This window comes from Somniosus microcephalus, chromosome 14 (genome assembly GCF_052327205.1).
Source record: "Somniosus microcephalus isolate GS21.2 chromosome 14, FLI_Smic_1.0, whole genome shotgun sequence".
Lineage (NCBI taxonomy): Eukaryota > Metazoa > Chordata > Chondrichthyes > Squaliformes > Somniosidae > Somniosus > Somniosus microcephalus.
In genome coordinates this window covers 34,984,953-34,997,376 of record NC_141000.1, presented here as the reverse complement: position 1 = coordinate 34,997,376, position 12,424 = coordinate 34,984,953, and the positions used below count along the sequence as shown (strand labels likewise).

Genomic DNA, 12,424 nt, shown 5'->3' with positions numbered 1-12,424 from the left:
GGAGAAAATTTCAGCTCATCCAGAACTGGATGTCGGACAAGCAGTCTGACAATTTAGAGACCGTGAGGTTGCCAACCTGGTAGAAATTAGTACAAGAGGTTTACAAAGTTGGGTCTTGGTGTAGCTCATTAGCTCCAACCGTTGCATTTCTGTAACACCTTTCAAGATCTCAGGATAACCCAAAGTGCTTCACAGCTAGTGACATACTTTTGAAGAGCAGTCACTTTTGTAATATAGGAAAACACGGCAACCAATTTGCACACAGTAAGGTCCCACAAACAGCAATGAGATATAAGCCCAGATAATCTGTCTTGGGTGTCGGTTGAGGGATAAATGTTGGTCAGGACACTGGGGAGAACTCCCCTGCTTCTCTCTGAATAGTGCCATAGGATCTTTTATGTCGAACTGAGTGGTCAGATGGGGCCTCAGTTTAATGTCCCATTAGAAAGACAGCACCACTGAAATGCAGCACTCCCTCAGTACTGCACAGAAGTGTCAGCTGATATTTTGTGCTCAAGTCTCTGGAGTGGGACTTGAACCCACAACCTTCTGACTCAGGCGAGCGTGTTACCACTCCAGGGACACAAAAGGGGCAAGTTTCAATTTCCGTCTTAATTGTTCAGACTTGCTTTTCTTTGCTTCATTGAGCTGCCAGAAGTCTGGGAGGGAGAAAGAGAGAGCAAGAGTTGAGAATGAGCTAATACAAAAGCAAAATGCTGCGGATGCTGGAAATCTGAAATAAAAACAGAAAATGCTGGAAATACTCAGGTCAGGCAACATCTGTGGCGAGAGAAAGAGTTAACGTTTCAGGTCGATGACCCTTCGTCAGAACTGGAAAAAGCTGGAGATCGAACAAGGTTTTTAAGCAAGTGTAGGGGCAGGGAAAGGGGGGAGGGGAGGAAAGAACCTGAACCGTTTCGACCTGAAACATAACTCTGTTTCTCTCTCCACAGATGCTGCCTGAACTGCTGAGTATTTCCAGCATTTTCTGTTTTTATTTGCGAATGAGCTAGTAAGACCAGTCCAGCCTTGCAGAAGTCTATCTCTTGTTAAATTATCAGAGTACATTTGATGTCTGGATACAATCTGGGCCGATTGTCTATCAACTTGACTTGATTAGGAGACGTGGTGACACTAGTGTGGAATTTAAGTACAGATAAAGGGGAGTGCATTTAGGTTTAGAGTATATTTTTCAAATTTAGTAGATAATCAACCTTGTGGTATTGTAGTTTTTTACACTACTGTACAAGCCTCTTCTGAAGAAGAGTGCAGATTATCTTGCAAATTTGTAGCTGTTGAATTCTAGGTAGGGGGGATGTCTGTATGATGGGCAAGGACTAGGCTAAATAGTTGGCTTGTCATTGGAACATTACAGGTGTTTCAAAATATTTTGCATTCATGATGCATTTCCTTGTTTTTGTGTTGAGATCATTTTTTTAGACCACATTTCCACCATAAGATTAGCATTGGGGCAAAGCAGTTTCAGCTTTGCGCTGATTCTAAATCTAAACTTCTGTAGTTGTTAATTGGGTGTTGAGGCCTAAACTGATTCCGGAATGAAGTAGAGCAAGACTCACCCTGGTTTAAGATGGACCTCTGACTCGAGATCCAGGTTGGATTTACATTCTAATGGGCAGTGTAAATACACCTAAGGAATTATATTAAAAACAGATAAAATTGTGCTGTTAAATGTTTCTTGGTGTAGTTTAGTAAAATGTCCATATGAATCATTTAAGACATGTTTTGGCTTATACTTGATGTAATTTGAATGCACAGCAAGCCCATTATCCCCCGCCCTTTATTCAAACATGAATACTTTTATCCCCCAGTTCTACATTTTTCAAATGGGGGGGAAAAAAGAAAAATTTCCCTTTTACCATTGAGAACAATTAAAAAAATCTTTCCGAAATAGTGACTCCAGATAATATAATCAGTCTTGTGCAAACTGCAGCAATACTGTTTGATTCACAGTATTGCTGACTTATTCCCCCCACCCCCAACCCCGCTTCCCCGTCAACTTTGTTTCACTGAATTAATGTCACATGACTTTCCTTCCTTGGAGTACTGTGCACAGTTCTGGTCTCCATATTATAAAAAGGATATCGAGGCACTGGAGAAGGTACAAAAAGATTTACATAGGTAAAACCTCTCCGTTCTGGTATCACCCATCAGGAAAGATTGAACAGACTGGGGAATGTTTCTCCATAAGAGAAGGCTGAGGGGTGACCTGATAGAGGTTGTTCAAATTATGATGGGGTTTGATGAGTAGACATAGTGATGTTTCCACTTATGGGGGAGTCCAAAACTAGGGCCCATAAATATAAGATAGTCACAAAAAAATCCAGTAAGGAATTCAGGAGAAACTTCTTTACCCAGAGAGTGGTGAGAATGTCGAACTTGCTACCACATGGAATAGTTGAGGCAAATAGCATAGATGTATTTAAGGGGAAGCTGGATAAGCACGAGGGAGAAAGGAATAGAAGGATATGCTGATAGGATTCGATGAAGAGGGGTGGGAGGAGGCTCATGTGGAGCCTAAACCAGTTGGGCCGAATGGCTTGTTTCTGTGCTGTAAATGCTGTGTAATTCTATGTATGTCCACTGTGGTACTTTTGCTGATCACGCTGTTCATTGACATTTAGGTGAAGACCAATGTTTGTTTTGCCCAAAAGTGTCCAACTTACTCTGTAATGTTTGCCAAATTCTCTTGCACTTCATAATCCTGCAAATTCCAAGCCATCTTCCGCAGTGCCTTAACCGCTGCCCAGTAACTGCGGTTTGAAATTAGGCTCCAACTGACTGCAACAGCAGCAGAAAATGCTGGGAATACACAGCAGGCTCCTCAGCAACTGTAAAGAGAAGGGGCCTGTTAATGCTTGGGTGTAAGACACTTTAGCCTTTGTCGGAGCTGAAAAGCTGAAAGATAAGCCAGCCCTTTTATAGGGTGAGGGAGAAAAGGGATGGGGAAAAATAACACATCCTCCAATCAGAGAGAAAGTTAATGGGTTAAATGACCTGTGTAATGTTTAATATAAAAGCAGGTACCTGTTCGATCCTCTTTTCCCCCCCTCTCACCCAACACAGGCTGTATTATCTTTCAGTATTCAGTTCTGATGAATGGGCTTGCACCCCAGATGTTGAGCTGTCTCTCTTTTTACAGATGTTGATGGGCCTGCTAGGTGTCGGCCATGGCTCAGTTGGTAGCACTCTTGCCTCTGAGTCAGAAGGTTGTGGATTCAAGTCCCACTCTAGAGACTCGAGTACAAAATCTAGGCTTACACTCCAGTGCAGTACTGAGGGAGTGCTGCACTGTTGGAGGTGTGTCTTTCGGATGTGACGTTAAACCGAGGTCCCGCCTGCCCCCTTAGATGGACGTAAAAGATCCCATGGCACTATTTTGAAGAAGAGCAGGGGAGTTATCCCTGGTGTCCTGGTCAATATTAATCCCTCCACCAACTTCACAAATACAGATAATCTGGTCATTATCACATTACTGTTTGTGGGAGCTTGCTGTACACAAATTGGCTGCCGTGTTTCCTACATTACAACAGTGACTTCAAAAGTACTTCATTGGCTGTAAAGTGCTTTGGGACGTCCAGTGAAAGGCGCTACAGAAATGCAAGTCTTTTTTTCTTTTCTCTGTAGTTGTGTTTTCTGTTGTCATCACAGATTTGAGGTGCTTTTCCTTTTCATTCCCCAGCTGACTCTGGGCCTGCCCGGAACTCACGGGGCTCGGTGGGTACACAGACCAGGCTGTATTTTGTTTCAGCCTGTCACTGCTGTCTGATTGTTGACATCCTATCTCTGGCGCGGTTCTGATAACGCTCTTTAACTCTTTCAATGCATGACTGGCCCCAATTGGATGCTCCTCACGGGAAGCTTCTTTTGGGAAATGGCTAGCACGTGGCTCGTGATTTTACCACCCATTGAAATTAACGGATGGGAAATAATGGTCTCTGCTCACGATATGCTCTTTACTGGCAGGGGTCCCAGTTGGGAGTGTGGAACCAACATATTATAAATAGATCTGTGTGAATAAGCTCAAGCCAGAAGTGGACCTTTATTCACTTCTGGCCATTTATATATCTCTCTTAGGCCAAGTTAAGTGTATTTAAGCTGTTCTGTTTGGCACTCGTGATTGACATGATGTCCTTGTTTGACATTTGAATATTTTCTATTACAGAAGCAGCATTTAAAATGCTGAACCCTAGATCTGTCCCCAGGCTATTCAGGCTCAGCAGCAACAATTCTATCCTCGAATTCCTGTTTGAGGTATGGCTCAAAGTATGTTCTGTGTTCTTGGGAGCTGTTGGCGAAAGTGGGGAGCACCGAGTGTGGAGTTGTGGAATGCACTTCAGCCCGTGAGCCAGCGAGGCCTTTCCCGCTGAGGAAAGTGTGTTGCAGAGCTCCTTTCGGGTATCCTTATACAATGTAATGGACATTAATAGTAATGAATAAACCAGGCAAATTTAAATTGGGTCATCGTGATAGTGCGCACAGTATAACTGGTTTGTTGTAGAAATTGTTGACTTGAAATGGTTAAGTATTTGAATGAGTAATAGCCACATTAGTCGTCCACTGCTGTGGGGAATGGATAACTCTTCTTGTCTCCTTCTAGGGTTCTCCTGAGATCAAGGAACATTATATAGACTCAAAGAAGGAAGTAGACCGTAATTTGAAGTCGGCTTGTGAAAAGTTCATTCAGCACCAAACCAAACTCTTTGTGGGACATCTGGAAGAGTTCATGACCAAAGTAAGGAAGCTACAGCTTTGTACTGTGACCTGTGTTGCTGACTGGGATCTTCATTCTTTCACCTATAGTATTAAATAGAAGGTCTAGGATTGGGCTGAACAGTTGGAGTACTCGGATATATACTGTGTCTAGGCTTCGGCCACTGAAAAGGATCATTGCTTGTATTGTACCAAGCCCGCATGAGCATCTTTTCCTATATTGGATTGCGGTTAATTGCTGGCATTATGAGAGTAGCTGCACTGTCATTTAATTCTCGTGTGCCATATTATACTTGCGCAGAGTTCTTGGTTTTGGACACAGTTGGAGTGAATAATAGATTTGACCCACTTGTTGCCTACCTGAGTGGGGTTAGTAACTAGATTAAGAACAGAAAATGCTGGAAATACTCAGCAGATTAGGCAGCATCTGTGGAGAGAGAAACAGAGTTAACATTTCAGGTTGATGACCCTTCGTCAGGACTAGATTGATTGGAGTTCCTTCGCATTGTTTCCAGTTGTTGGGTGCAGCCAATGGAACGTAGGGGCATTGATACCCCTGGCACAAAATAATATCGCTAGTTTACACAGCGTTTGGGGCATGTTGTGTAAACGTCATTATTCATTCCTGGGATGTGAGCAAGGCCGGCATTTACTGTCTATCCTTAATTGTCTTAAAATAGCCTTTCAATACAGCTGAAAAGTGGGATTAGGCTGGATAGCTCTTTTTCAGCTGGCATAGGCATGATGGGCCGAATGGCCTCCTGTGCCGTAAATTTCTATCATTCTATAAACTGAGTGGCTCAGGCAATTAAGAGTCAACCACGGTGTGGGACTGGGGTCAGATTATAGGCCTGACCGGTTTGTAGGACTTGCAGGTTTCCTTCCTAAAAATCATTTGGGATAGCTTCACGGTCACTTTTATTAATACCAGCTTTCCAGAATTTTTCTTAATAATTGAATTCAAATTCCCAAACTGCCACGTGAGATTTGAACTCGCGTTCTCTAAATTGTTAGTCCAGGCCTCTGGATTACTAGTCCAGTAACATAACCACGACACTATCGTACCCAATTCATGCAGTTTATCTTGTATGCAGTGTTAAATTCAGCACCAGTCAGATTCTGTGGTGTATTTTTAAACAAGATGGGGATAGTAATTTATACAGATCTGTCTATATTTGTACCATCCTACTGTGATCTTCAATAATGACACTGAATTCCTCTGTGTAGGTGTCAGCATTAAAAACAATGGGTCATCAAGGAGGGCCGAAATATAGTCTAGCACAGCAGCCCTGGGCACAGCCAGGTATGTTTGATTCTATTCTATTTCTACTACATTTTACTTCAGTTCTACTTCAAGTTGTGTTTTTATTTCTGTTTGAGGTGAATTTTTTAATGGTGTTTTAAGCAATATCTATTGCAATTTTTTAATAAGACAAACTTTATTGTTTCCCATATGAAATGGTGTTCTGGGAGGTAATTTCCCTTATCAAAAGAACTTTGTATGACTGCAAGCTGCACAATTATGAAGAGCTGGGCTTCTACTCCCACTCTGAGGAAAGAAAAACATTCACTGTTTGTCTTCCCCGCCCACACCCGTATATACTGGTGATTGTAACCTGTTAGTTCAACCCAGTCACACCATTGACTGTGGCAGAAAGAAAGAATTTGCATTTATAAAGTGCCTTATCAAGTCGTTAGAACATCCCAAAGTGCTTCACAAAGAATTACTCTAGACGTACAGTCACTGTTGTTATGTAGGTTAATGCAACAGTCAGTTTTCACTCAGCAATGTGTCTCGATCAGCAAATGTGCGAAATGACCAGTTAATCTGTTTCTAGTTGAGGGAAGTGTTGTGCAGGACACCAGGGGAATTCCTCTTGAACAGGTAAACGGGCCCTGATCTGTGAGACTGCACTGCTGCAAATACAACGTTCCCTCAGTATTGCACTGCAGTGTCAGCCTAGGTTATGTGCACAAGTCCTGGAGCTGGGGCTTGAACCCAGAAGGAGAGCCAAGGCTGACTGATACTGCATAAATGGGGGCCAAATTAGGGTTTGGTGCAATGTGGTTGGACATACTGCATTTCTGTAAAAGGTAAATGTGTAAAAGCCAATCTGAAGAAGGTTTGTAGGATGGCTGCCTCACTATAAACACTTGTATTCACAGTGCCGATATTAAAACACTGACATTTTTCTATGAATTTTCAGCAAAAATCAATGATGTTGTGGCCTCCACGTACAGAACAATCAAAGGCAAACTGCCCTTGACCTTGAGAAGCCTGTCCTTATATTTGTCCAACAAGGATACAGAGTTCATCCTGTTTAAACCTGTGCGGGTAAGTAGTGATCTATCTTGTAAAGCTCTATGATGTACACTTGAGCCCGAGCCTTCGGTGCCCCTGTATTAAGGCAGATTTATCTTTGGCAATTGAATTGTACCGTGTCTGCATTTATAACCAATTAGATCTGAAATGAGCGCTCCACTCATGTTCTGTCAGGTGCTTTAGGTGCAAACAAAATAGATAGCAGTCCACCCTCTGTTCAGTCAGCTGATCTCCTTTGGGGTTACAGGGAGGAGGGGCTCACCCAGTTGGCAGTTGTCCTCGGTGTCTGTGGGTTGGGGAGAGACAAGACTGCTAACAAACTGAACCAAAGTGTGCTAAATACTGGTCACCATATGACTACCATATGATGAAAACAGTTTGGATAGTTAGCTTAATGACCTTCCAGTGAATAACTTGTGATCTCTTTAAAATCATTTAAATTGTAAAAAGCCTGAGCTGATTATATTTGTAGCACAACTGTTGTGGGCCTGAAACGGTGTCAGACTCGCTGTCTCCTCCAGCTCATCCCTCACCCGACGTAAGATGTGAACCTGTTTAAAGACTGGGAATAGCACTGCGATCGTGTGAAACTCTGTTTCACCCAGACTCTGAAAGGGGAATGTCGTCAGGGTTACGGCTCCTGATGAGTGAGTGGATGTCGGAGGAAGCTGGGATCTAGCTTGGCTCTTGTTCTTCCCCACACTCCCCCCCCCAAACAATCAAAAGCCTGCTGACCCTCACAGTCAGAGCTTACACGTGAATAGCCCCTCAGGTGAGACGATGAAGGATGATCAGTGTCCTTCGAGCCATGCCCTCAACAAGGAGAGGAAGGAAAATTGAAATTGGTGTGTTTTTTAAAAAAAAACAGTTTATTCTTTACATTGTACACTGTTCATTCATGTACATGTATTATCAATTTCAAATGCTCTCCGGCAGTAAGAAAATAAAGCTGCAATGTACTAACCATATAATAACTAGACTCGCTTCTCTAGCATAGTTTTTCAAAGCTAGCTATTTTCGCACCACTTAAAATGCAGGTGACCTTTCTGCTGCAGCCTGCAAGAACACAGCTCGCACTGTGTCTGAGAAAGGGACTTCTCTCCTAAATTTGCTGGCCGTATCCTAACTCTCACCAAGTCCCGTTCACCTCTATGCTCGCTGACCTACATTGGCTCCCTGTCCAGCAACACTTCGATTTAAAAATTTTCATTCTTGTTTTCAAATCCCTCCATGGCTTCACCCCCCTCTCTAACTTCCTCCAGCCCTACAACCGTCCCAAGATGATCTCCAATTCAAGCCTCTTTCGCACCCGCAATTTCTTTGCTCCACCATTAGCAACCGTGCCTTCAACTGTCTAGGTCCTAAGCTCTGGAATTTCCTTCCTAACTTCTGCCCTGCTCTCCTCCTTTAAGATGCTTCTTAAAACCTATCTCTTTGACTAAACTTTTAGTCACCTGCCCTAATATCTCCTTATGGGGCTCGGTGTCAAATTTTGTCTGATAATGCACCTCTGAAATGACTTGGGATATTTTACTATGTTAAAGACGCTATATAAATGCAAATTGTTGTTGTATTGTTGGTGACTGGTTCAACCCAGCGAGCTGTCAATCAAGGTTACTAGCCTTTCATGTGTGCCCACAAGGCTGCTCGGTTTCTCCTTTAGCTAAGCCCCATCGCTATGTGAATGAAATGGAGCGATACCTAGACTTTAAGGTGTTACAAGGGAACCATCTACTGAAAATGCCAGAAAAAGATGGAGTTTGTCGGTACAGACCCACCTTGTTCACTCATCACCATTGTAACCAATCTGGTTCTAGGCTGATATTGTTAAATAATTCTCTGGCAACACTGGCAGAATCAAATTTGTTACAGATTCCCACAACCCCAGGAGCTGAAGTTGGACAAACACTAACCATGTTTAATGCACAGCCTTGGAAATGCACCATCTTGTAGCAAGGTGTCTACCTTTAAATTGCCCGCTGGCTGTTTAGCCAAATATTCAAAGATAATGTGGCGGAGCCACTGAGTGACTCTGGGCAACTGTATATAATTCCCTTTAACGATGTTCTAACACCAGCCTAAGCCTGTACCATTGTGTTAGACATTACTGTGTTTTGTATATAGTGTTTGTATGTACGGGGCGTGGCCCCTTTAAGAGCGCGGGCAAACGCGATGACGTCACGTCGCAAACCACGTGGAATCTCCATCTTGTTAAGACCTGTTTTCATGGTTCTCCTGCATCGATCTCAACAAACTGTTTGAACTCATTTAGTCTTACATTAAAGACCTGTTTGATTGATCTCCTGAGTCGACCTCAGTATTGGTTAGGAATTCGTCAATTCCTACATTGGTGACCCCGTTTTTTGTGAACGTTTTTCGCAAAAAGAACACAGCATGGAGGCCAACGCTGTTTCGCTGAAGCTACCGCAGTTCTGGGAGCAGCAAGCGACCTCGTGGTTCATTCAGGTCGAGGCACAGTTCGCCCTGAGGGACATCGTTGCGGATCAGACCAAATATCTCTGTGGTCTCCGCACTCGACAGCTCTACCGCCTCGCGGATCGTCGGCCTCCTCGAGAACCCTCCAATGGAGCGCAAGTATGAAACCCTCAAGGCGCGGTTGCTGCAAGTTTTTGGGCTCACTAAATCGGAGCACGCCCTTCGATTGCTCGCTGTGCCCGGGCTCGGGGACTCCAAGCCTTCGGAGTTGATGAGCCAAATGCTCTCACTCCTGGGCTCAGAACCGGAATGCTTCCTATTTCGTGAACTATTCCTCAGCCAGCTGCCTGAGCAGGTGCAAGCTGCCCTGGCCAGATCCGAGGTGGAAGACTGCGCGGCACTCGCGGCAGAAGTGGACAAAATTTTCGCGGTAAAGCAGCAGTACTGCACCGCCACGAGGCGCCCATCCCCCACAGACGCCGCCCCAGCTCGTCAGCCTGCTGGGCTGTGTTTCTACCACGCGCAGTTCGGCGCGAAGGCGCCGCCCTCCCTGCAGTTTTCCCCCCAAAAAAACAACTGCGACTACTGAGTAACGGGCGCCCCGCGGCTGCCATGGCGATCGGCAACGCGGGCAAGTTGCTTTTCATCACCGATACGCTCTCCGGTTGTCATTTTCTGTGCGACACCGGAGCACAGTGCAGCATTTTGCCCGCGTCCGCCCTCGATGTGCAGGCAGGGAATCACGGCCTCGCCCTTGAAGCGACCAATGGCGGAGCAATTCGGACCTTCGGCAGATGGTGAGTGGAGGTGTGCTTCGGGGGGCAACGTTTTCACTGGGAGTTTGTGACGGCCAATGTTTCTCAACCCATTCTCCGCACAGATTTCCTGTGCGCCAACAGCCTCCTGGTCGGCGTGAAGAACCGGTGGTTGATCAACGTGGCAACTTTCAATTCTATCCCTTGTTACCGCAGTAACACTACGTCGCACACCGTCGCCTGTGCTTTCCCGACTCCTGACGAGTTCGCTCGTCTACTCGCCGAATTTCCTGACCTCAAGACCCACGTTCTCCTCCACAGCCACAAAACATGGTGTGGAACACCACATCGCCACCAACGGCCCCCCCCCCCCCCCCGGTCTACGCGCGGGCCTGGAACCTGGCGGTCGCAAAGGCGGAGTTCGCGACCATGGAACGGTTAGGGATTATTCGCCGTTCGAATAGTCCCTGGTCTTCACCCCTCCATATCGTCCCGAAGCCTGGTGGCGGATGGTGACCATGCGGCGACTATCGACACCTAAACGACGCCACCACTCCTGATCGGTACCCGATCCCCCACATCCAGGATTTCTCTGCCCATTTGGCAGGGAGCACCGTCATCTCGAAAGTCGACCTCGTACGGGGCTACCACCAGGTCCCAGTGCATCCACACGACGTCCAGAAGACTGCAGTCATCACCCCATTCGGCCTCTTTGAGTTTCTGCGAATGCCGTTTGGGTTAAAGAACGCCGCCCAGGCTTTCCAACGCCTGATGGACTCCGTGCTACGGGACCTCAAGTTCCTCTTCGTCTACCTGGACGATATCCTAATTGCCAGTCCCACTAAAGAAGAACATATCTCTCACCTACGCACCCTTTTTCGACGCCTCAGCCAACACGGCCTGATTATCAACCCGGCCAAGTGTCAGTTTGGCCTGCGCCAAATTGATTTCCTGGGACATCGCATCACCGCAGAGGGAGCGGTTCCTTTACAAGCGAAGGTAGAGGCGGTGATATCCTTCCCACGCTCGCAAAGCATTAAGGCCCTGCAGGAATTCCTAGGCATGGTAAACTTTTACCACCGTTTCGAACCTAAGGCAGCACTACTCATGTAGCCCCTGTATGAGGCCCTCGAGGGCAAGACTGGCAAGAACCCGGTAGACTGGACGGACGACATGGCCCGGGCGTTCGACAACACCAAAAGCGCCTTAGCCAACGCAACCATGCTGGCGCACCCGCTGCCAGGAGCCACCATCGCCCTCACCACCGGCGCGTCAGACTACGCCATCGGCGCCGTGCAAGAGCAGTGGGTGAACGGGGACATGGCAGCCGTTGGCATTCTTCAGCCGTCAACTACGGCGGAACGAGAGAGCGTATAGCACGTTCGACCGGGAGTTGCTCGCCCTTTTTCTGGCCATCCGCCATTTTCGCTTCCTCTTGGAAGGACGTCCTTTCACCGCCTTTGTAGACCATAAGCCACTAACTTTTGCCATGGCCAAGACCGCCGAACCGTGGTCATCCCGACAGCAACGTCAACTGACCAACATATCCGAATTCACCACGGATATACAGCACGTGGCCGGTAAGGACAACCTGGTGGCAGACTGCCTCTCCCGCGCGACTGTCAGTACGGTTCATTTGGGCATCGATTACGCCCTTATGGCAGCGGACCAAGCCTCAGACCCAGAAGTCCAAGCCTGCAGAACGACCGTCACTGGCCGACGTCAAGTTCCATTCGGCAGGTACCACGCTGTTGTGTGACGTCTCCGTACAGGACCCTCGCCCGATCGTCTGGCGCCGTAACGTGTTCGACGCCATACATGGGTTGTCACACCCAGGAATGAAGGCCTCTCAGAAGCTGATGTCAGCGAAATTCGTATGGCATGGCATGCACAAGGATGTCCGCGACTGGGCCAACACCTGCGTGGTCTGCCAAAAGGCCAAAGTACAGCGCCACGTCAAAGCTCCGTTGGCCACCTTCACAGTTCCGGAGCGACGGTTTGACCATGTCAATGTGGATCTGGTAGGACCACTCCCACCCTTCCATGGTTTTTCACACATCCTGACCATGGTTGACCGCACCACCAGATGGCCGGAGGTGGTTCCCCTGTCATCCACTACTTCGGCGGACGTGGCCAGGGCATTCATTTCCACCTGGGTCGCCCGGTTCGGAGTGCCCGC

The 12,424-nt window shown here is 46.6% G+C and overlaps 1 protein-coding gene across 2 annotated transcripts in view; it reads left to right on the top strand.

Moving 5' to 3' along the window:
- Positions 1-12,424, top strand: part of cog3 (component of oligomeric golgi complex 3) — a 78,515-nt gene that overhangs the window by 60,086 nt on the left and 6,005 nt on the right. For both annotated transcript variants that reach the window (XM_086006491.1, XM_086006492.1), the window contains exons 18-21: positions 4,184-4,272; positions 4,619-4,753; positions 5,959-6,034; positions 6,939-7,066. In XM_086006491.1, the coding sequence (XP_085862617.1) occupies positions 4,184-4,272; positions 4,619-4,753; positions 5,959-6,034; positions 6,939-7,066 (428 nt within the window). The remainder of the gene's footprint in view (positions 1-4,183; positions 4,273-4,618; positions 4,754-5,958; positions 6,035-6,938; positions 7,067-12,424) is intronic.